Raw genomic sequence first — 23,242 nt, 5'->3', positions numbered from 1 at the left:
TCTTGATGCAGTTGGTCCTGGAATCTCTTTTTGTTGCTCGAGGAATTTATTCTAAAGTTGTTTAAGAAATTTCTGTTAGAGTGGCACCAGAACATTTTTCTAGGAGGTGCTCCTATGATTTCCATGCAGTTGTGGCGATACTTTCTCATTGAGATTCTTCAGGTTTATTTTCTCCGGGATGATTTGAGTTTTTTCCGTATATTTCGCTTAGAGTTGCCTAAAATTTTTCTCCAATAATGTTTCCTGGAATTTCTCCAAAAATGTATCCAAAAGTTTCTCCAAAAGGGCACAGAAGAGAAGACGCTTTATGAATCTTGCCTGAGATTTTTTTTTTTCTTTAAGCTCGTTCAGGAGTTTCGCATAGACAATTCAAATTGGATTCGTAAGTTTTGTTTCGAAAAATGTGTGAGACTTATAATAGATATTTAAACAGTGAAAACGAACCAAGTTGAGATTTGTTGAGAGTTTTGTCAAAAACTTCGTGCTTTGTGTTTTTGTGTTCTTCGGAAAGGCGAAATGTGAAATATTTGCTCAGCGTTGCATTGACTGCGCTTAAAAACTGCAACTAATTTTTAAATGATTCAAGATTAAATTTTAACCAACTTTCATTTGATTCGTACCACTTATAAATAACTATAAGCTGGCTTCGTGACTTAGCTGAAATGCCGAAATATTTCGGAGTTGCGATTTCGAATCTTACCAGAACGGATTGTTCTTTTTGTTTATTTATCATTTAATTTGTGTTCAACACTGTGAAAATTTATCAGCATTTTTTTTTGATTTCTTAATAAATTTAACGAGTTATTTCAAATAATTGTTCAAAAATTTCGATTCGTCTTAAAGTACTCCGCGGGCCGCATCTTAAGGCTTAGAGGGCCGCATGCGGCCCGCGGGCCGCAGGATGAGCACCACTGCTTTAAACGACTAATCAACCGTTCTTTGAGACAATTTCTAATCGAACGGATGAACTAACCGAAGTATTGAAAAGTTAAGATCATTTTAATTCGATAAATATTAGAACGAAACAATGTTTCAGGCACAATTTGTCCGAATAAGATACTAGAACAATTAGAACAATTAGAGGCCGGCTATACTGTTGCTAAGTTTTCAGTCTGTCGCTTTTAATTATCCGATTCATAATTCTGGAGGAATCATTTTCGATGGTTTTAAATAATAGAAGATTTCGGCAAGACAATTGAAAATTATCCGCACTGAATGCTGGAAGCCGTCGAAAACTGCCATCGCTTACTGCCGTGGATGAGATTCCTGGTTCTATCAGCTAAATAGCCGAGAGTCGTCGCAGGATTGGTGCGCAGCTGCGGAGGTGACATTCACTCCCTTTGACTGATCCAACGAAAATGACGTCACTGCTTTTATTCCCCTTGGTTAGCAGATTAGGCTCCTCCCATTAGGCTGGCTTTCCAGGTTATTACGTTTGCATGACCCGCCCCGAATTCTCCAGACGCATCAAGCAACTAATCAACCGAGAAATGAGCAAATTTTCATTGAACGGATAGAGTAACCAAAATATTGGATAATTTCGATCAGTTTAATTCGAAAAATGTTCAAACTAATTTTAATTAAACAATGTTTCACGCAAAATAGTCCGGATAGAATAATGCGCTGTTAAATTCCGGGTGGAATCATTAGGCCATTAGTGACCGGCTTCATCATTATTGCTGGGCCACCAAGTGTTCAATCTTTCACTTTTCAGTTGCACCACACTTTTCTCGATCTATGGAATGAAATTAGCTGATTCACAAACTCTTAAGGAATAATTTACGGTGATTCTGAACAAGACCGTTTGATTTATTAACGATTTTAGAAACGAAATGACATGAATTCACCATGTCACGCAATGCGTGTTGATTTTCCCGTGATGAATGATAAACGCCACCGAAAACTGGACTGCCGCTTGCTGTCGTGGATTAGAATAATGACCAGTTTCACTATTGCTGGCAACGATGCTCTGTCTTTTGCTTTTTGGTTGCACTACATCTCGATTGATGTTGGAAATTATCCAATTAACTCTTGAAGAATCATTTTCGATGGTCCTGAAAAGAACCGGTTTGAATAATGGACGATTTTGATTCATTCACCATGCCACGCAATGCGTGTTGGTTTTCTCTGCGGAGTGCGGAGAATGCTGGACGCCGTCGAAAATTGGCCCACCGCGCCGCTGCCATGAATGCGATTCCAGGTGCTAGCATCAGCACGATAGCCGAGAGTAGTCGCTGGGTTGTTGTGCTGCTGCCTTGCTGGAGGTGACATCCACCTCCAATCTCCTTGACTGATCCAACGAAAATGACGAAAGAAAACAGAGAACAATGCTTTTATACCCCTAGATTAGCAGATGAAGCACCTCCCATTTGGCTGGCTTTGCAGTTTATTCCGTTTGCATGCTACAGACGCTTCAAACGATTAATCAACCAAGAAATGAGAAAATTTTCATTGAACGGCTGAAGTAACCAAAATATTGGATGGTTGAACCACACTTTTCTCGTTCGATGGAATGAAATTATCTGATTCACAACTCTTGAGGAATAATTTTTGGTGTTTCTGTAAAAGACCGTTTGATTAATTGACGATTTTAGGGAAGAAGTGGCATGAATTCACCATGCCACGCAAGGTGTGTTGGTTTTCTCAGTGCTGAATGATGGACGCCACCTGAAACTGCCCCGCCGCTTGCTGCCGTGGATGAGATTAATCACCGGCTTCACTCTTGCTGGCAACGAAGTACACCTTTCTCGATCGAGGGTGGAAATTTCTCCAATTAACTCTTGAGGAATCACTTTCGATGGTCCTGAAAAGGACCGTTTGAATAATGGACGAATTTGATGAATTCATCATGCCACGCAATGCGTGTTGGATTTCTTCGCGTCGAAAACTCGCCCGCCGCTTGCTGCCGTGGATTAGATTCAACCGAGAGCCATCGCAGTCGATGTGCGGCTGCTTGCTGGAGATGACATCCTACCTCCTTGGCCGATCCAACGTAAATGAAGACAGAAAACAGAGGACACAGCTTTTACACCCCTAGATTAGCATATGAAGCTCCTCCCATTCGGCTGGCTTTTCAGTTAATTTCGTTTGCATGACCCGCCCCTCATGCTCCAGACGCATCAAACGATTACTCAACCGAGAAATGAGAAAATTTCCATTGGACGGATAATATAACCAAAATATTAGATGATTTAGATCATTTTAATTTGAAAAATGTTAGAATTGAAAAACTTTTCACGCAAAATGGTCCGGATATGATAATGCGTTGCCAAAGTCCGGGTGGAACAATTAGGCGTCATAATTGTTGCTGACTGAGTCACCAAGCATTCAATAATTCACTTTTCGGTTATACTACACTTTTCCCGTTCGTTGGAATGAAATTATCCGATTCACAGCTCTCGAAAAATCATTTTCGATGGTCCTTAAAAGGACCGTTTGGATAATGAATAATTCTAGGAAGAAAATTAAATGAATTCACTATGCCACCATGCGTGTTTGTTTTCTCCGCACTAAATGCTGAACGCCGTCGAAAACTGGCCCCCCGCTTGCTGCCGTGGATGCGATTAATGACCGGCTTCACTCTTGCTGAGAAACGATGCTCTGTCCTTGCTTTGCACTACACCTTTCTCGATCGAGGGTGGAAACTTATCCAATTAACTCTTGAGAAATCATTTTCGATGGTCCTGAAAAGGACCGTTTGAATAATGGATGATTTTGATGAATTTACAATGCCACACAATTCGTGTTGGCTTTCTCCGCGCTCAACGCTAGACGCCATCGAAAACTGGCCCGCCGCTTGCTGCCGTGAATGAGATTCCCGGTGCTATCAATACGATAGCCGAGTGTCGTCGCTGAGTCGATGTGCCGCTGCCCAGCTCGAGGTGTCACCTCGACGGTGGTCGAAATGGAACTGACGAACAGCTCTCGCATGATCGCATTCCTTCCTGCATCGTAGGTAGTTGCCCCCACGATGCGCACCAATCAGAGAGCGTTGGTAGACTGAACGAGAAAATTAGTCCGCTACCCATATTTATAGATTTCAGCGATTTCAATGTCTAACTTTAAAACAACTTTTCAACTATTTATCAATGATTTTTAGGTTCACCGAATATTACAAATTGAACGTGGGAGTTTCATCTCTCGGATAACGGGATTTGTTTATCATTTCATTCAGTGGGAAAGATACTGTGAGCGTTTAAAATCTTTCACTCAAACGTAACGCTCTTGGTTTCATAAATTTTGAAATGACACCGGGTATAGAAAACAGAGACGTAGTCCTACGTCAAAACGCAATAAAAGAAGAAAGATCGTTGTGAATCACGAGTTGTTAGCCAAGGTACCTAAGCGCTTGTTTAATCGCTTGTATTTGATAGATTTATCGATGATGGGGGCAAAAACGCCTTCTCGTTATCACTCTGAAACAAGTGTCATCTCCATAGATAAGCAGTCGTCACAAAGCTAACTGTTTTCTGAAAGAACACATCATCCGTAATATTACATGACATAGTAAACAAATTTGAGCCAATTCTGTCGGAATATGTCAAGCCATTGATCCGAATGCTGGCAATGAATGAAGGTTTCCTAAAACCCGAGATAACACAGTTTATCAGATTCAAACCACAAACTGACACATCATAATAAAACTCAAACACCTGTCGCATGCCTTGCCTAGTTAGGTACGCGCGCGACACAACAAAGCTTTCCTCCTCCGTTGAATGGTCGCACTTGAGTCACGTGCTTAACGAAAATGCGACAAAAGATGTCTATCGCCACTACTTCCTTCGCCGTCCTCGGGTTCCTGAACCCGCTAACCCTTGCTTGGTTGATTGCCTATTTGTACTACACGACCTCTTCCCTGGGTTACATAAGGGACTTCCCTCTACGGACGGACGGACGGATATAAGACACTCGCGCGCGCGCTCCGCGGCTATATGATTCCTAATCGCTTGCGGCCGTTTCTCACACTAAATAGCTCAAATTGACCGCCCAAGTGAGAGATGTCCATATCTTCCTAGAGTCGTCGTCGTTGTCGTCGTCGTCGGCCGTCGTAAACAAACACACGGCGCACGTCCCGAGCGAGTACTGAAGACTGACTGGTAAACAACTGCATGGTATCTGTAATTTTAACTTTTAAAAATTGCTGTTAATTTGAACATATATTTATACACCATTACAAAATTAACTATCGTAACTTTTTCTAAATAAGATTTAAAAAAAATGGAAAAGTCCTGAAAAGCTTTAAGTTCGATTTTTTTATTTGCTCAACTCAAATTCGACAAAAAGGTCACTTACAACCCTTTACATCTAGGACCCTCAAATATCAAATAATGATCTCATTGTGATATTTTAGTTAAATTTTATGATAAAACTTCCAAAAAACTGCAAATAAAAATTTGATCTAATAAGGTTCTCACGCCCCATTCAGGGCGATCGTCTTGCGCCGCCACACATCATCGGACCTTTTGCCTATACTTGATTTGTCACTATGGTCGGGCGATCGACCACAGTACACATGATTTCCGTACGACCAGCCGACCGGACTATTTATGAATGTGACTATAATATCGTCACTTTTTTTCACATTTCTCACCTACATTCGCAAGGCGGCGGCTTTTTCCCGAAACTAACGTCATCTATATTAATTGGCAGAACATTATAAACACGTAAACGTGTATGCTGCCGTGGAATAAGCGGTGATTGAGTTTTCGACCATCGACAGGTTACCCTCTCGATAATCAATCAGACTATTTGCGAATTTTCCGTTACACTGCTGGGGATTTGTTTTTATTATGGTACAAATTGGTACGAAGATTCTCAGAATTTGATGATTTTTTTTTCATAGGTAGGGTTCATATATACAATGAACAAAAACTAAATTGAAAAAAATCAGGGTCGCCTAATTTTCCAGAAAACTCCAGTGGAAAACAATCATTTTTCACAGACATACCTACTTTGAAAAATCATAACTCAAGAACGAAGCATCGCAGACAATTTTTTTTGTAAAAGCATAAGCAAATTTTCTCAGCAATTAAAAACAAAATAAAAACTGTTTTCCACAATTCCAGTAAGAAAAAAACTGTTTTCGAAATCCGGAAAAAATCCGAAAAAAACAAAACTGTTGAAAGGAAATTTCATAAGCTATATTCTGTAAAATTTTAAAGATGTGGTTTTTCTCCGTGCCTGCAGTGTTGGTAAACTCACACTCAAATCACACTCATGAACCGCTCCTGCGTGAGCAAACTCGCAAGCGATTCTGAATCGTTTTCTCACGCGCGAGAATTTCATGCAAAATCTCTCACTCACGAGTCAAGCGCCGAAATCTCGTTCGCTTGTGAAACGAATCCAAATCAATTTGAACGGCATTCAATGTTGTTGTACGCTAGATTTGCTTTTGTTCTATCATACAATCCTAAAAACATCGATGTAAACATTAAGAACACCAAGAAATAAAGGAATGAGTTAAATCATGAGTCAACTCATGCATGATTTTTTCGGCGGTGAGTTTGGCGAGTCAAGAATCGCGCGTGAAACAACTCAACCATGAGATTTGAGAATTTGAGTTTTTACCAACACTGCGTGCCTGAATTATGACCAATTTTGTGGGAATTGTTCAGATGTGCTATATTAGCCGTTTTCTTTGAAAAATCGTAACTTAAGAACGAAGCATTGTAGACACATCCATCCATCGGTCAGGCTAAGGCCGGGGTGGCCTCTGCTGTACATAGTAGCCGCCTCCATTCCACTCGGTCCATGGCTGTTTGTCTCCAGTTCCGCACTCTGCGTAGGGTCCGCAGATCGTCCTCCACTTGGTCGACCCACCTAGCTCGCTGCGCTCCACGTCTTCTTGTACCGGTCGGATGACTCTCGAGAACCATTTTAGTCGGCTTGCTATCCGACATCCTGATGACGTGACCCACCCACCGTAGCCTTCCGATTTTCGCGGTATGGACGATGGTTGGTTTTCCCAGCAGCTGATGCAGCTCGTGGTTCATTCGCCTTCTCCAAGTCCCGTCTTCCATCTGCACTCCGCCGTAGATGGTACGCAACACCTTCCGTTCGAAAACTCCAAGGGCGCGTTGGTCCTCTGCACGTAGGGTCCATGTTTCGTGCCCATAGAGGACGACCGGTCTAATCAACGTTTTGTAGATGGTTAACTTCGTGTTACGGCGAACTTTATTCGATCGTAGGGGTCTGCGGAGTCCAAAGTAAGAACGATTTCCTGCCACAATGCGCCTCTGAATTTCTCTGCTGGTGTCGTTGTCGTCGGTCACCAGTGAGCCCAAGTACACGAATTCTTCAACCGCCTCGATTTCATCACCGTCGATATGAATTCGGGGTGGCGGGCGCGGTGATTCCTCCCTGGAGCCCTTTGCCATCATGTACTTTGTCTTCGACACATTAATGACTAATCCGATTCGCCTGGCTTCACTCTTTAGTCGGATGTACGTTTCCGCCATCGTCTCAAATTTACGAGCAATAATATCAATATCATCGGCGAAACCAAGCAGCTGAACGGACTTCGTGAAAATCGTCCCACTCGTGTTTATCCCCGCTCTTCTTATTACACCCTCCAAAGCAATGTTGAACAGCAAGCACGAAAGACCATCACCTTGCCGTAACCCTCTGCGGGATTCGAAGGGACTCGAGAGTGTCCCTGATACTCGAACTACGCACATCACTCGATCCATCGTCGCCTTGATCAACCGTATCAGTTTATCCGGGAATCCGTATTCGTGCATAATCTGCCATAGCTGTTCTCGATCGATTGTATCATACGCCGATTTGAAATCGATGAACAAGTGATGTGTGGGCACGTTGTATTCGCGGCATTTCTGCAACACCTGGCGGATGGCGAACATCTGGTCCGTTGTAGCGCGTTCACCCATGAATCCAGCCTGATATTGCCCCACGAACTCTCTTGCAATCGGTGATAGACGGCGGCATAAAATTTGGGAGAGTATCTTGTAGGCAGCGCTCAGTAGTGTGATCGCACGGTAGTTCCCGCAATCCAACTTGTCGCCCTTTTTGTAGATGGGACACACGATACCTTCCATCCATTCCTCCGGTAGTACTTCCTCCTCCCAAATCTTGGTAATGACCCAGTGTAGTGCTATCACCAGTGCTTCTCCACCGTATTTTAGATGCTCGCTTGGTAGTTGATCTGCTCCAGCGGCTTTGTTGTTTTTCAACCGGCCAACCTCCTCCTCAATCTCTTGAAGGTCAGGGGCCGAAAGTCTTTCGTCCTGTGCACATACTCCTAGATCTGTTACCACGCCACCTTCGGTACTTGCAACGTCGCCATTGAGGTGCTCATCGTAATGCTGCCGCCACCTCTCGACCACCTCACGCTCGCTCGTGAGAATATTCCCGTGATTATCTCGGCACATGTCGGCTTGTAGCACAAAGCCTCTACGCAAGCGGTTCAGCTTCTCGTAGAACTTTCGTGTTTCCTTAGCGCGGTACAGCTCTTCCATCGCTTCGCGATCTCGTTCTTCCTGCTGGCGCTTCTTCACCCGGAAGACTGAGTTCTGCCTGTTCCGCGCCTGTTTGTAACGTGCCTCATTCGCTCTCGTACGGTGTTGCAGCATTCTCGCCCATGCTGCATTCTTCTCGTTTTTCAACTGTTCACATTCGCTGTCGTACCAGTCGTTTCTGTGATTCGGAGTCGCGAAGCCTAGTGCTGTAGCCGAGGTACTACCTATGGCGGATCGGATGTCCCTCCAGCCATCTTCAAGTGTAGCTGCGCCAAGCTGCTCTTCCGTTGGTAGGGCCACTGCCAGGCCCGGATTTAAGGGGGGGCAAAGGGGGCAAATGCCCCGGGCCCCCCGATTAGGGGGGCCCCTCAAGAATCCTGAAGCACTGTATATTTAGTTCAAAAAAAATATATAAAATGCACTTTAACAGACGATTAAATTTTATAGATGTCCTAGAGCTGTTATAAATGGGTTCTTTTAAGGCTTTCAGATTATTTCATAACCTAAATTTTCACTTGAAAAGTTTCATAATTTTTGATTATTTTATATCAAAATCCTATGTTTCATAATGTTTGGTGGAAACATACTTTGCTCTTTCGATTATAGTAGGGTATGAGTGCTATCATTAATCTCACGCTCCCATATTCATCCTATTCGAAAACAAGCGATAACGGCACCGATCTATTCCGTTCTTTTTGTTTTCATGCGTGCTCACTTCCAACAAAAAAAATACAAAAATAATATACAAAACAAACAGGATTGAACCCTTTGTTTTTCGTAGGATGAAAATGGGAGCCACATGCTTATGAAGTTAACCAGTACCCTATGTGGCAGTAAAAAATGCGAAAATGTTTTTCAACTTCAAACCTTATTTTCGTCTATTTGACGCTAATCAATCTCTGTTTTGATGTTCAATGATCTCTAACAGCCTAATTTCCTGAAAATTTTTTGATTTTTTTTCCGTTTTTGTCACTACCTTTACAAGACAGCGCTTGAAACTGAAGACAATCAACGTTTTCAAACCATAATAACATCAAATGTATGTGCTAATTTCAATGAAACTACATGACTCTGGATTAGTATGGCTTGGGTTTTCATCTCATTATATTTAAAAAAATGTAGTATATTAGCCATTTTGTCTTATGACAATTGGCGCAGTTTATTCATACTCACTTTTCCAACTTACATTATTACAAGTTAAAAATCAAATATATTTATTTGCATTTTTATAGTTGACATATTCAAAATTTTGTTTTTAGGGGCCCACTTTATTAAGTCTGCCCCGGGCCCCCCGAAGCCTAAATCCGGCACTGGCCACTGCTAACTGCTGCGCGTAGTCTTGAGCCACTTCTACGTTACGAATTGTAGACACAATATACATATATTTTGTGAAACCGTAAGCAAATTTTCTCAGCAAGTAAAAAAAAATACTAAATGGAAATTGTTTGCCACAAAATTTTGCACTGTTGAGGAAAATCGGTTGGAAAATTCAGAAAAAACTATTTAGGAAGTCCGGAAAAATTCAAAAAAAAAAATAATTTTAAAAGGAAATTTTATAAGCTATATTCTGTAAAATTTTAAAGATGTGGTTTTTTTCCGTTCGTGAGTTATGACCAATTTTGTGGAAATTGTTCGGATGTGCTCGGCAGTTTCGTTTTCCGTTTGACAGACGACACTCGGAGGATTGGATTTTTTTCAATCTTACATAGATGATATTTACTCGGGCAGTGGCCAGTCATCAGACCAGTAATTAAGCCTGAAATCTCTTTTGTTTAGATTCAATATGGACCTGGCTTTCTCTGCACTGGGTTTTATGAACCTTTTCACTTGCTTGGATGTATCCGTGGCATTCTAATTAGATTCTACCGTGGACATTTCCCAAGTTTTTAATTTCATCCGAAGCGTACACTCAGGAACTCCACAGAAAGATTCAGGGCCTACAAAGATTGATGCCGCACTCTGTCTGGCTAAATTGTCGGCGTTTTAATTCCCCAGAATTCCACAATGACCGGGCACCAAGTATAAAGTTACCTCGTTCCTATTGGCCAACTGCTTCAGGTTTCTAATGCGGCATGTATGAATCCCCCGAGCTGTATGATGTCACTAGCAGATGAAAAAAACATCCCCACGGTCTACGGATATTAATTATAGTGGGCGGATTGACGCATTTTTGCAGATAAATGAACCCCGTTTATTGAATGGGCCCGTATCACATGTTATGCTAGCGAAAATGTAAATAAATGGGCCCACCGGTTGGACTTCAAAACTGGTAAACATTCAAAAAACAGCTGATTTGAAACGTCTCATAAAATGCCTTATAATGCATTCCCACACTAGCTTTGATTGACAAGTGAAAGCTCTTAGCGCATTTAAAGCCGCCTGACTGTCCGAAAAAATACAGATCTTGGCAAACCTATAATTTCTTTTCAGACAAATGTTGGCACACTCTAGAATGGCTTGAGCTTCCGCTTGAAATACAGTGGGACTGCATCCCATTGGTATAGCCTTACTGATACCAGGGCCAAAAACACCAGCTCCAGTATTTTCTCCCATTTTGGACCCATCAGTATAAAATACAATAGAACCTGGACGTAAACTTGGCCCACCAGCATCCCAAACATAGCGGTTTGGTTTCACCACTTGGAAGGGAACATCATAGTTGGTCTTCGTTATCATCCAATCTTCTACTGTTTTCATGTCCATGTTTAATTTAAAGTCTTTGGTGATCCTCAAATGTCCAACAAGATCCCCGTCTAGGACTTTATTGTAACGTATAAACTGCAGGGCACTTTTTGCCGCTTGTAGTTTAACAAATTGATGCAATGGCAGTACATTGAGAAGGGCATCCAAATCAACTGATGGAGTACTTTTCATTGCTCCTGTCATAGGCAGAGCCGTAGCGTGCGGTTGGCCAGGTTGGCCCCCGCCAAGGGCGCCAGCTTCAGAGGGGCGCCGAAAAGGCCTAAGGCTAGAAGGAAACAGGATGATGTTGTTGTTTTCTTGAATTTTGTCAATTAGATTCAATTATTTACAGTATCTAAGATTGATCATGTGTTTTAAGTCCTTCCGTATTCTCAAAAATTTAGATTTCTTTAGACGATTTTAAGAATGTGATTTTTTGTTTTGAGAAGCTATTTTAGTTCTTTAATGAGCAAAAGAAAATCAATAAGCTTTCGAAAGTCTAGTGAATGTTTCTTTCTAAAATTTCCTAATGCTCTTTAAGTTCAACCAATTTTTATTTCCAGTAAATGTTCCTTTGGGCTTAAACTTTTAAACTAGCAAATCTAGCAGAAATCTTTCAAGCTGATTTTATCCAAAAAACTACCAGTGAGTATTTTTTTTTAATTTCCATTTCCCCGAAACAAATTTATTATTCTAGGAATTTCTTCATAAATTCCACCTGGTATTTGTTTGGATTTTTTTTTCTTCAGAAAATCTTTCAAAAAATATACAGTGGCGTTTCGGTTTCATCACTAGTCGTTTTTATCACTACTCGCCCAAATTCACGGTTTCCAATTCGATTGTATCACGGTTCTCATTTCGTTTTTATCACACTTGTTCTAAAATATTCCGAAATCAATATAAAATCAATGCAGCATTGTTCAGTCCACAAAAACAGTTAAAAAATATGAGCTACGACTCATATATTTTGCAGCTGAACGATTTTAAATAAAAAAGTTGAATTTATTACTCGTTCCGCCAAATTCACGGTTTCGTTTACATCACTTTAATTTTTTTTTAACCGTGATAAAACTGAAAAAACACTGTATCAGAAATATATTTAGAAATTCTTTCAGAAACTCCCTCAGGGATTCTTTAAAACAAATTTCAAATCATAAATTTTTCTGAAGATTTTTCTTAAAATATCTCGAAGAAGTTTCTAAATTTCTTTAGAAATTTTTCCAGGGAGGCTTTCAGGAAGTTATCTAGAAGTTTATTCAGAAATTAGTGAAAGGATTCTTCCAAGGATTTCATTGAATAATCTTCCATAATTTCTTCAGAATGTCAAAACTTTCTTTGGAATTCGTATAGTGATTCCTGCAAAAATATCTCTTAGGTGCCTAAAAACCCTTCCATTGATACCAGAAAATCATAAGTTTGGAATTCATTCAGGAATTTCTCCAGGTATTTCCAGGTAAATCTGCCATTGATTTCATTCAAAATTTTGCTTAAGGTTAATTTTGGAAGCCTTCCGTGGATTCTTTCAGAACTTCTTCCTAGGATTTCTTCATAAAATCTTCTAGGGATTTTTTTAATTCCCCAAAGATTCCTCAAGAAACCTTTTCAGGGATTCTTTTCAAGATTTCTTTCAGAAATTCTTCCAAAAGTGATTCTCTACAAATTCTAAAATTCCATCAAGTATTTCTTCACGAACAGCTCCTGCAATTCCTTCAAGAGTAAGTTCATGAATTCCATTTGGAATTCTTGCTGAAATTTCTCCCGGATTTTCATCAAGTATTCCTCCGGAAATTTCTGCAGGAATTCCTCCAGAGATTCTAGCATAATTTGTTCCTGTGATTCCAGCGGGAATTCTTCCAGAGATTTCAACAAAAACTGATGTAGAGGTTCCTTTAGAAATTCCTCCTGATAATCAATCAACCATGTCCATGGTTTGTCTAATGATTACTGGACATTTTCTTACAGATCTCTTGAGAAATATTTTTTAAAAATTTCAGAACGCATCTTTGGGGAATTTATTGGGAAATTTTAGTGGAGAATATTAAACTAATTGCCTAAAATTTATAAAATACATCTTGAGGATTCCTGAAAACCCCTAAAACTCAATTAAGTATTTTATGCAATTCAGTATCATAATTTATATTTTATGTAATCCGTTTTGATATCATAATGGCCAATTTTTCCGAACTGGTTCATTATGCAACTGAAATGCTTATCATTGCATAAAATTTTGTATGGAACTCGTTGCAAAACTCGATTTTTTCAGCACTTTTCGTATTTATCCAACTTGCCAAGCCTCGTTGGATAAATGTACGACTCGTGCTTAAAAAATCAACTTTTTGCAACTCGTTACATAAATAACTATTTGAAAACAAAATTCACTTGAAAAATCCAGAAACAAAATTCAAAAAATACTGTAAGATTTGCTGAAGAAAATTATGAATCATTTATGTTATAAATCTGTAATGTTCGTACTTATACTCGTATAAAAGAAATCAACTACGGAAAATTGTTAGGTAACTCCTATTGAAATTCCTAGAAAAATACACGAATGAAAAACATTATAAGAAAACAAAAAAAACGAGGGGATTTTTTTCTTAGAAACACTACGTGCAACTTTTAAAGAAACTTTGAAAAAAAAAAAATGAATACTACGAACTTAGAAAATTAACAATGTCGCGGGGCACCAACCTGGATGCTTGCCAAGGGCGCCATGGGACTACGCTACGGCTCTGGTCATAGGTATACAAGCAAGTCTTTGTAGCTTACTTAGCTTCTTTTGAGAGGTCCTCATTTGTTATGTTATTTGTTCTTTTGAGAGGTCCTCATTTGTTATGGACCACCAAACTAGTGAAGCATAAGTAATCTTAGGCCGGACTATTGCAGCATATATCCAGTGAATCATGTTAGGTCTAAGACCCCAGGTTTTTCTTGGCTTTGCTGCAGACCCAAAGGGCATTCGTACCCTTGCTTAAAACATTATTTAAATGTGAACTCCAATTCAGTCTTTTGTCCAAAGTTACCCCAAGATGTATAACTTCTTCCGAGAACTGAATTTGAACTCCATTTAAAGAAGGTTTAGTAAGATTTATTATCAACATTCTAGATACAATTACAGTTTTTGAAGGGTTTACGTTTAATCTCTCCTCTCGGCACCATTTGAGGGTAACATTCAACGCTGATTGTAGCCAGCTGGATATCGTGTCGTCATATGTTCCACGTATCAGAAGAGCTACATCATCTGCGTATCCAATAACCCCATAACCTTTATTGATGAGTTTTTTGAGAAGTTCGTCCACTACCAAAGACCATAATAAGGGCGATAGTACTCCTCTTTGAGGACAGCCCTTCACAGATCTTACTGACAGTTGCGCTCCTCCAAGAACGGAAGAGATCTCTCGATCTTTAAGCATCGATATTATCCATTCGATAATGCATTTATCCAAGCCCCTTGCTTCCATTGCTGAACACATTGAGCTGTAGGATGCGTTATCGAATGCTCCTTCAATGTCGAGAAAAGCAACCAAGGCTATTTCGTTGGCTTGAAACGATTTCTCAACTTTACTGACTAACGACTGTAGCGCTGTTATGGTTGATTTGCCTGTTTGATAAGCAAATTAACATTTCAGGCCAAACATGTCTAAAGGTCCTATCTGCAGAAGAGAGGCTCTCTTTGGTTTCTCTCTCTTTCTTTGATATCTCAGCTGTTCATTTGAATTATGATTATCTCCTTGCATAGAACGATGGTCAAATCAATCGTCTTTTGATTTGTACTGCAAAAGTAGTTGAAAAGTTTACCATTACATTGCAATAATTGAAAGAGAAAGTGAATAAAGAGAGACTCTCAAATGCAGATAGGACCTATTGAAATGTTCGGCCTGATTTGCTTAGAGGCATTTTTACTAAGCCGATAGACTTGACAAAGTCATCCACTTTTTTCTCCATAGTCTTTAACAGAACACAAGAAAAGCTTATGGGTCTGAGTGCTTTTGGAGTTGTTTTGTCCCGTTTGCTAGCTTTTAGGATAAAAACAACACGAACCTTACACCACGCCTTACCCCACGTCTCCACTAGACAGAAATGTCTTGCCATTTTGCTGCCAGAAAGAGAAAACGTAACAGAAATGATCAACACCGCTGCTTTCCATGCAAACAGCGAGAGAACATTTCTGTCATGACACATCTGTCCAGCAAAATGGCAAGACATTTGTATTTGTATTTGTATTTGAACCTAACTTCCATCGGACACCATTGAGTCTACATGAAACGCCAACTATCTAAAGCTACATTTAACATTATCAAATAGGGCCATCACGAATTAGTCTGTTCTTAAAAGTAGTGGTCGAAAGATTAAAATCAAACAAATGGTAACTTTCGTTGAACAACATGCACATGGCCCTTATCGGCTCATTCTGTCCGTAATCCGTACGGTGATAGTCAAGCCGCAGAAAGTTAGTATTTCTTAAAGTTCTTGCAGGAACATTGAAATTCAAACGAGAAAGGATGTTCGGTGCATCGATTTCGCCTTTCAAGAGTTTGGCCATAAACATTGTCTTCATTAGGTTCCTCCTTTTCTCTAGAGATGCCATACCTATTAACTGACAGCGGTCAGAGTATGGCGGGAGTTCAGCAGGATTGTTCCATGGCAAGGTTCTCAGAGCAAATCTGATGAATTTTCGCTGAACGCTTCCAATCCTATTAATCCAAACAACCGCAGTAGGGGCCCAAACAACAGCAGCAGATTCTAGAATTGACCTCACTAACGAGTAATACAGAGACCTAAGACAATATGGATCTCTAAATTCCTTGCTGAATTTGAAGATCATTCCCAGATTCCGGTTGGCTTTAGACAGGATGTTCGTGTAGTGCTCGGTGAAATGTAGTTTTGCATCCAGGAGTACGCCTAAGTCCTTTACAGTATTCACCCTCTGTAGCGTTTCGCCTTTCATCGTGTAGTTCCATGTTAACGGTTGTACTTTTCTGCTAAATGAGATAACCTTACATTTCCGTACGCTGATGGTCAAAGAGTTGCGTTTGCACCAATCCACAAACATATCCACTATCCGTTGAAGTTCTCTGCAGTCATCAATTGATTTCACAGCTATGAATATCTTAAGATCATCGGCATAAATTAGCCTACAACCTTCAGGTAGAACGAAGCAGACGTCATTGAAAAATATTGCAAAGAGCAGCGGCCCCAGATTACTTCCTTGTGGTACTCCTGAGGGGTTTGTGAAAGAAGCAGAGACATAAGCACCAACCCTCACGTTCAAACGTCGACCAACCAGATATGACTTCAGCCATTGAACGAATCTCGATGAAGCACCCAAGTGTTCCAATTTATTCAATAGTGCTGGATGATTTACCCGATCGAAAGCCGCCTTTAGGTCCGTGTACACCGTATCAATCTGAAATCCTTTCTCCATGCACCGAACACAGTGTGAGGTGAATTCAATCAGATTGGTCGAGGTGGATCGTCCGGGGAAGAATCCATGCTGATCCGGCGAAATGTAATGCTTAACACTTTCGAAAAGGCTTCCTCCAATCATGATTTCAAAAAGTTTAGACCCAGCGCATAAAGATGTGATGCCACGATAGTTTTCAATGTTTCGCTTATCACCGCTTTTAAAGGCAGGGAACTGTCCAGTGGAGACGTCGGGTTAGGTATGTAAGTTATAGTAATACAGGCCCTGATTATTTCGGTTAAGAGCGGACAAATCGCCTCTTTTCCATGCTGAAGTAAAGCTGAGAAAATTCCATCTTCCCCGGCAGATTTGAAAGGCTGAAAAGAACTCACTGCCCATTCGACCCTCGACGGTGCGGAGATATCACAAGCTTTTCGATAGGCATTGGTCGACCATGCATGTCTTGCCTTATCTGAGTCCTGTTCTTCATCCGAATAAGGAATCGACTCTTGGAAGTGAGTTCTCATCATTACTTCCAATGTTTGAGAAGAATCAACAGTAAAACTGCGATCTTCTTTGTTAAGACTTCCAAGATCATTTGAATGATCTTTTGAAAGGGCTTTATGAAGCCTTGGAGCCTTATTGATGTCTTCACATACCCGTCTCCAGTCCTTCCGTTTGGCTAGCCTCAATTCTCTGTTGTATTCTGTAAGGGCTTGTTTATACTGAACCCAATCAGATGTTACTTTTGCTCTATTGAATAACCGTCTAGATTTCTTCCCCAGTTCTGTCAGCTTATCATTCCACCAAGGGATATCCCTGTTAGATGACCTCTGTTGGATTGGGCAGCTAGCATGATATGATGAGATCATTTCATCAATAATCTCATCAGAGGCATTTTCCAGCTGTGAAACGCACAATATCTGCTCACCCTTATATGAATTTCCATTCATGAAATAAAAGCGGTAGAGGTCCCAGTTCGTTTCCTTTGGGTTTCTGTAGCTTTCAATTAAATTTGATCCGGCTTCATTATCGAACCTGATATGTTTATGGTCTGACAATGATTCCTCATCAGAAACATGCCAGTTCACAATCTTATCTGATAGCAGATAACTGCAAAGCGTAAGATCTAAAACTTTCTGTCGAATAGCATTAATAAAAGTTGGAGGATCCCCTTTGTTGCATATGTCTATGTTATTAGACGAAATGTAATTCAGGAGATCCTCACCTCTTTTATTAATATAAGTACTGCTCCATATGGTATGATGGGCATTTGCATCGCACCCTATTACAAATTCTCCTGTAAAATATGTCCATCAAAGTCTCCTGTAAAATATGCAGAAGCAATGCATATCTCAGTTTTTCATTGGATTGTTGGGATCTCCATTTTAATCGCAACAATGTCTCTTGTAATGAACTCAGTAATAGGGACAAATTGTGTTCTCCTACTTACTAAAATGGCTGTTCTTGGATTGGACTGACTTTCGTCATACAAGATACTACAATTCTGCAAAGAGCAATCCATTACCCTTCCACTATTTATTCAGGGCTCTAGGATTGAGCCCACGTCTAACTGTTCTCTAATAAATCTTCTGCTGAGTACAGCTGAAACACCCTTCGCGAGGTGAAGATTTGTTTGAATAATTTTCATGATTTTTATCATTTTTTTACTAGGAGAAAAATAAAGTCCACTGCGTCATTGCTCCGTTTAACACAGTAAGGGCAAAATACTGTGGAGGGGGCCCTGGTACTCCACAGGCACCGTTAACGGTAAGGTTTTTATTAGACCCCCCTAGCTATCCATTCCTAGGCACGGTATGCTTGACACCATTAATTAGGGGCCGCTCGTTTGGTGGACTTTTACCACCGAAACAGGCAATCCGTAGTTTTTTTTTTTATCTCTTTATCCGGGGATTTTTTGCCGTAGGCAGGTTCATCCCGGATAGGCAATCCGTAGTGATATTTTTAGCCAGTTGAGGGAATTGCTACCGCCACTACACGGCTATCTAGGCTGATCGGGAATAGACATTAATATTGATGATCAACATCATTCGAGCCCGAACAGCCGAGGTTTTTCCAGCCGGATCCTTCAGCAGACCGAAGAGCTTTCTGATAGGCCTTGCGAGCCGATTTGAAAGGCTCCGATACAACCGAACGTCGCCGGTTCAAACTCTTTCTTCATTGTTTCCTGAGCTTGACCAGATCAGAGTTCCTCCAAGGGGTTCCACTTGTGGTCTTCACAGACCGTAGAGGGCTCTAGCTTCTTCAAAAGCTTCCATGATAAAGGCCGTTATAGTATCAACGGCATCATCTAAATCACTTGGAGTTCCATAATGGATAACGAGTATCCATGAAATTTGGCCGCAACCAAATCTTTGAAGAGATCCCAGTTGATTGACCAGATTCTTGAAACGCAAAGTTTGCGAAGTAACATTCAAGTGTAGCGATGATCAAATAAAGATTTAACATATGCCAATTGATCAACACGTGACCAACTCTACTAGAGCAAAGCGTCATGTCAACACTTCCTCTCTGGTAGATTCCATGAAGGTCGGACGGTTGCCTTTGTTGAGTAACCCAAGATCTTCTTCTTCTTTATCTTTGTGGCTCTACGTTCCCACTGGGACTTGGCCTGCCTCGCTTCAACTTAGTGTTCTTTGAGCATTTCCGCAGATATTAATCGAAGGGCTTCTCCTTTGCCTGCCACTGCATGAATTTGTATCTTGTGAGGCAAGCACAATGATACACTATGCCCAGGGAGTCGAGAAAATTGTCCCGACCGGAACGGAAATCGAACCCGCCGTCTCCGGATTGGCAATCTTTAGCCTTAACCACTAGGCTAACTGGAGACCCAACCCAAGATCTGTACCACTTGAATATTCCATCAAACTGGAGCCTCTCAAGTTAATGTCTATAAGCATTAGCATCACTGCACTGCCAACAATCAGCGGAAGGCCTTTTGAAGTGCATTATGCGATAACTTGTTTGAAAGCATCGGAGGGAATGCTTCATCATGCGGTAAATAAACCGAACAATAGATGTATTTCCAGGTCTCCAACAGATACATCAAATGAAATAGCACATACACATCTCTGGTGGTTATTTCAGATATGAGTGTAGTAACGATTGCGTTGTTGACATGCACACATGACATGACAAGCGAGTTTGCCATACAATGTTTGCTGAAATATGCAAACGCTGGATGTACAAAGTTTCTTAGATAGATTACGAAAGTGAGGTTCTCGGACTAAAGCTACTTCTACTATTTAGTGTAAGTCTGCGAAGATTGATCGTTGCTATTGTTTTATGCTGAAGATTGATCTGAGCTACAGCTTCCGCTCGATAACTGGGCTTTGACGACAGTTTAGTTAGCGAGCGCCGCTCGATAACTGGACCGAGCTCCCGGAGCAGGAGGCTATTGTTAAATTTTGTTTTGTTTACTGATTTGCAAAATGTGAGGTTAAATTTCGTTTATTTTTGACAAACAACTGTTTTTTAACTGGACTTTGGCCCAGTTATCGAGCGCCCAGTTAAACAGCAGTCACTTATCGAGCTAATGTTGTATATTACCCGTAGCCACTACCCAAACTACGCAAGATTAAACTCTCTATAATCACTGCACAAACAAGAACAGCGACAGTAAGACCAGATCGGTATCGATTGGAAGACGCCAAAGGCAAGGATACACAGAATACACTGTGTAAATAACATAATGCCAAACCATATAGGCCAAAATTCAAAATAATAAATAATAATCTTGCCCTCATTCAGCCTCAATTTTGAGACTAAAGAAGGGCAGTTCATTGTCTCTGAGAAACAAAAGGTCCACTGCGCTATTGCTTGGGTAAGCATAAGGGCTAAATATTATGGAGGGTGCCCCAGGCTCCGTTTGCGATTAGGTTTTTATCTGAGAGTTTTTATTAGACCCAAAATCCCGCCATGAAGATGCAGAAGTAGTCCACCCCAAAATAATGCTCTATCAGAACGAAAAATCAAAAAGAAGCTTGCAGTAAATTGAAAATCACACAAATTTAATGATTACCTATTTCGTTTTGCAATGTTGTGTCTCAAAAAAACAACAACAATAAGTGCTCCACCCCCGATTTGTGTCTGTCGCTGTCGGGTGCTAAAATTGTTAAATTCTTAATCAAATTCGGCTGCCTTCGCTAGCCTTTCGCCCAGTCCATTACGATTCCGTATGCAAAAATCAACAAATTGCGTCCAATCGTCAACAATTTCCAAAAATAAAACGACATCCTCCCACTTTATCGCTGCTCCTGCTGCTGCTGGAAAACTCCTACTCACCCGAATTGGTGCTACTGCTGCTCCCAGCAAACAAACCTCCTCCGACTGCGACTGTGGGATTGCCGTCCAGCGCCAGATCCTCCCCGTTTTCACCACCTTCCGAATCGTCCCCGATGGACCGCTGCATGGTGGTGCCGTTTGGAACCGGCCGCGAACCGAAATCACCCGGAAAAACACTCGAATTTTCACTTTTTTTACGCGACGCACGATCGATATCAACAAAAGAAATTTTACGATTTTTCGCGATTTCCCGTTAGACAGTGACAGACCGCAGACAGCGACCAGTGTTGCCACATTTTAATCTGTATTTTGCCTTCCAAAAATCTTTATAATCTGTATCACCATGTTTTGCCAAAAATCTGTATGAAATCTGTAAGATTTCGCGGAAAATCTGTTTGAAATTCTGTAAGTTTCAGAAAACTCTGTATAATCTGTATAATTTCCAAAAATCTGTAATTATTGGTATACAGAATTCTGTATGAAAAGCTGCGAGAAAATCTGCATGATTACAGAAAAATCTGTATATGTGGCATCCCTGACAGCGACAGCGAAGCGACAGCGAAGCGACAGCGTCACTGACAGATAGTGCGCCGCGGTGCCAGTTGAATTTCGAGCAGATCTAAACAAAAGCGGGATCGCCCAGTGCTACGCGCCGGCTGTGACCGGCGTCCAGCGGTAAACATGCACTTTATACGGGTTGGGGGAGGGACGAAACAGCTGATTGGTGTTTTTGTTGCGGGAAAGTTGAATGAAAATGTGTGCGAAGGACACCGGTGAGTAGTGAATGTTATGAATTTTGAAACTCTCTCTCTAGGTAGGCAACTGACGAAATTTATTTGAACTGTTTGCGAAATAGGTGGAGAAAATTGAATGGCAAACAGCTGATCGGGTGTACGAGCGTCCCGCCGCTCATCAAGGTCAAGTACAGGGTGCATCGCAAGCGTCGTCTATGGACGTTTGTTTGCGTGCGCATTTCGGCTGACAAACGATCGATCGGATTGTAAACACGCAGAGACAGAATCGCGGTTTGCGTCATAACATCAACAGAATTTTTGCAATTTTTAATCGATTTCGCAATCAATTCGCGTTTTCTAGAAGGAGTTTGTTCATTTCGGCGAGTGCTCCCTGCAAGACCATGAAAATCGACATCCATCCTCTGACGGAGGATCCTACGCGAGCGTGGAAGGAAATATCGAAAACCCAGCGAGTGATAAAGATTAACACCAAAGCACCCGGAGCGGAAGTTCCCAGCAATAAGGTGCGGGTGGTTTGCATGTCCGATACGCACTCGCTGACGCATCACATCAAGTTCGACATCCCCGAGGGGGACGTGTTCATTCATGCGGGCGATTTCACCCGGTGCGGGAAGCTGGACGAGGTCATCGATTTCAACAACTGGTTGGGTGAGTATTGAATAGAATGCTTGATTTTGGGCGGGAATTTGTTATCTGTTATACCAGTGGCCTTTTAGGAGGGAATCCTTTTCGAACGTCGTCAAGTTACTAAACTATGTATTGAACTTAATGTTTCCACCTAAATAATGTTCATCAATATTCAAATCCGAAACTCTTTTCCATTTTAGAAAAACTACCACACAAGCACAAGCTGGTCATAGCGGGTAACCACGAGCTCAGTTTTGACCACACGTTCACGCACCCGTTCCAGAATGCCAGTGCCTGTTGCAAGAAGACCGGCAGCACTCTGCTGGACGAAATCCCCACGCTGGGAAACTCGAAGGAGAGCCTGGCCGAAGCGGTCAAAACGGAAAACATTCGACAATACCTGAGCAACTGTGTGTACCTGCAGGATGAATCGATCGAGCTGTACGGGTTGAAAATCTACGGCACCCCGTGGCAGCCGGAGTTCTGCAAGTGGGCCTTCAACGTCAAGCGGGGCCGCGACTGCCTGGACAAGTGGGAGCAAATTCCGGAGAATTTGGACATTCTGATCACCCACACGCCTCCCGTTGGCCACGGTGATCTGTGCTGCTCGGGGGTGAGGGCGGGGTGTGTGGAACTGCTGACGACCGTGCAGCAGCGAGTCAAGCCGAAGTACCACGTGTTTGGGCACGTGCACGAGGGTTACGGGATCACATCGGATGGTAAGATCATTTTTATCAATGCATCCACGTGCGACATCAACTATCTGCCGAACAACCAGCCGATCGTGTTTGACGTGACCCTGCCAAAGGGACGCACTAAAGATGATCTGTAAACTAAAGCTGGGCGGTTTTCTAATTAAGTACATCGACATTTGATAAGTAGCAGACATGTTTCTTTCGCACGACCTAGAAGCCATAACACATTGATGATGCGTGGGGCTTTGCGCATCTAGAAAATAGTATACAATATAGGGTGACGAAGGGTATTATCGGCAGGTT

General features: G+C 41.4%; 2 protein-coding genes across 6 annotated transcripts in view; one reads left to right on the top strand and one right to left on the bottom strand.

Moving 5' to 3' along the window:
* LOC109403764 (protein furry) overlaps positions 1–21,130 on the bottom strand; it is a 460,946-nt gene extending 439,816 nt beyond the window's left edge. For 4 of the 5 annotated variants that reach the window (XM_062852871.1, XM_062852872.1, XM_062852874.1 and 1 more), the window contains exon 1: positions 20,863–21,130. In XM_062852871.1, the coding sequence (XP_062708855.1) occupies positions 20,863–20,989 (127 nt within the window). In that variant the 5' untranslated portion in view covers positions 20,990–21,130. Of the gene's footprint in view, positions 1–4,848; positions 4,975–20,862 lie in introns of those variants that run through there. The other variant, XM_062852873.1, reaches the window with a different exon arrangement.
* Positions 21,131–21,699: 569 nt separating this feature from the next.
* On the top strand, positions 21,700–23,242 carry LOC109416936 (UPF0046 protein C25E10.12). Its single transcript, XM_062848913.1, has 2 exons — positions 21,700–22,265; positions 22,445–23,242. Exons 1-2 carry the CDS (start codon positions 21,998–22,000, stop codon positions 23,074–23,076), a joined length of 900 nt encoding a protein of 299 aa, XP_062704897.1. The 5' UTR covers positions 21,700–21,997; the 3' UTR covers positions 23,077–23,242.

Source organism: Aedes albopictus, chromosome 2 (genome assembly GCF_035046485.1).
Source record: "Aedes albopictus strain Foshan chromosome 2, AalbF5, whole genome shotgun sequence".
Lineage (NCBI taxonomy): Eukaryota > Metazoa > Arthropoda > Insecta > Diptera > Culicidae > Aedes > Aedes albopictus.
Note: the sequence above shows the minus strand (reverse complement) of the source record. Positions and strands in the feature narration are given on the sequence as shown.

What these genes read in the sequence shown, in the direction of transcription:
- LOC109416936 (XM_062848913.1), top strand. Translation starts at nt 21,998, where the DNA reads ATGAAAATCGACATCCATCCTCTGACGGAGGATCCTACGCGAGCGTGG. An exon ending in CGATTTCAACAACTGGTTGG is followed by an intron (nt 22,266 to 22,444) that starts GTGAGTATTGAA and finishes TTTCCATTTTAG; the next exon opens with AAAAACTACCACACAAGCAC.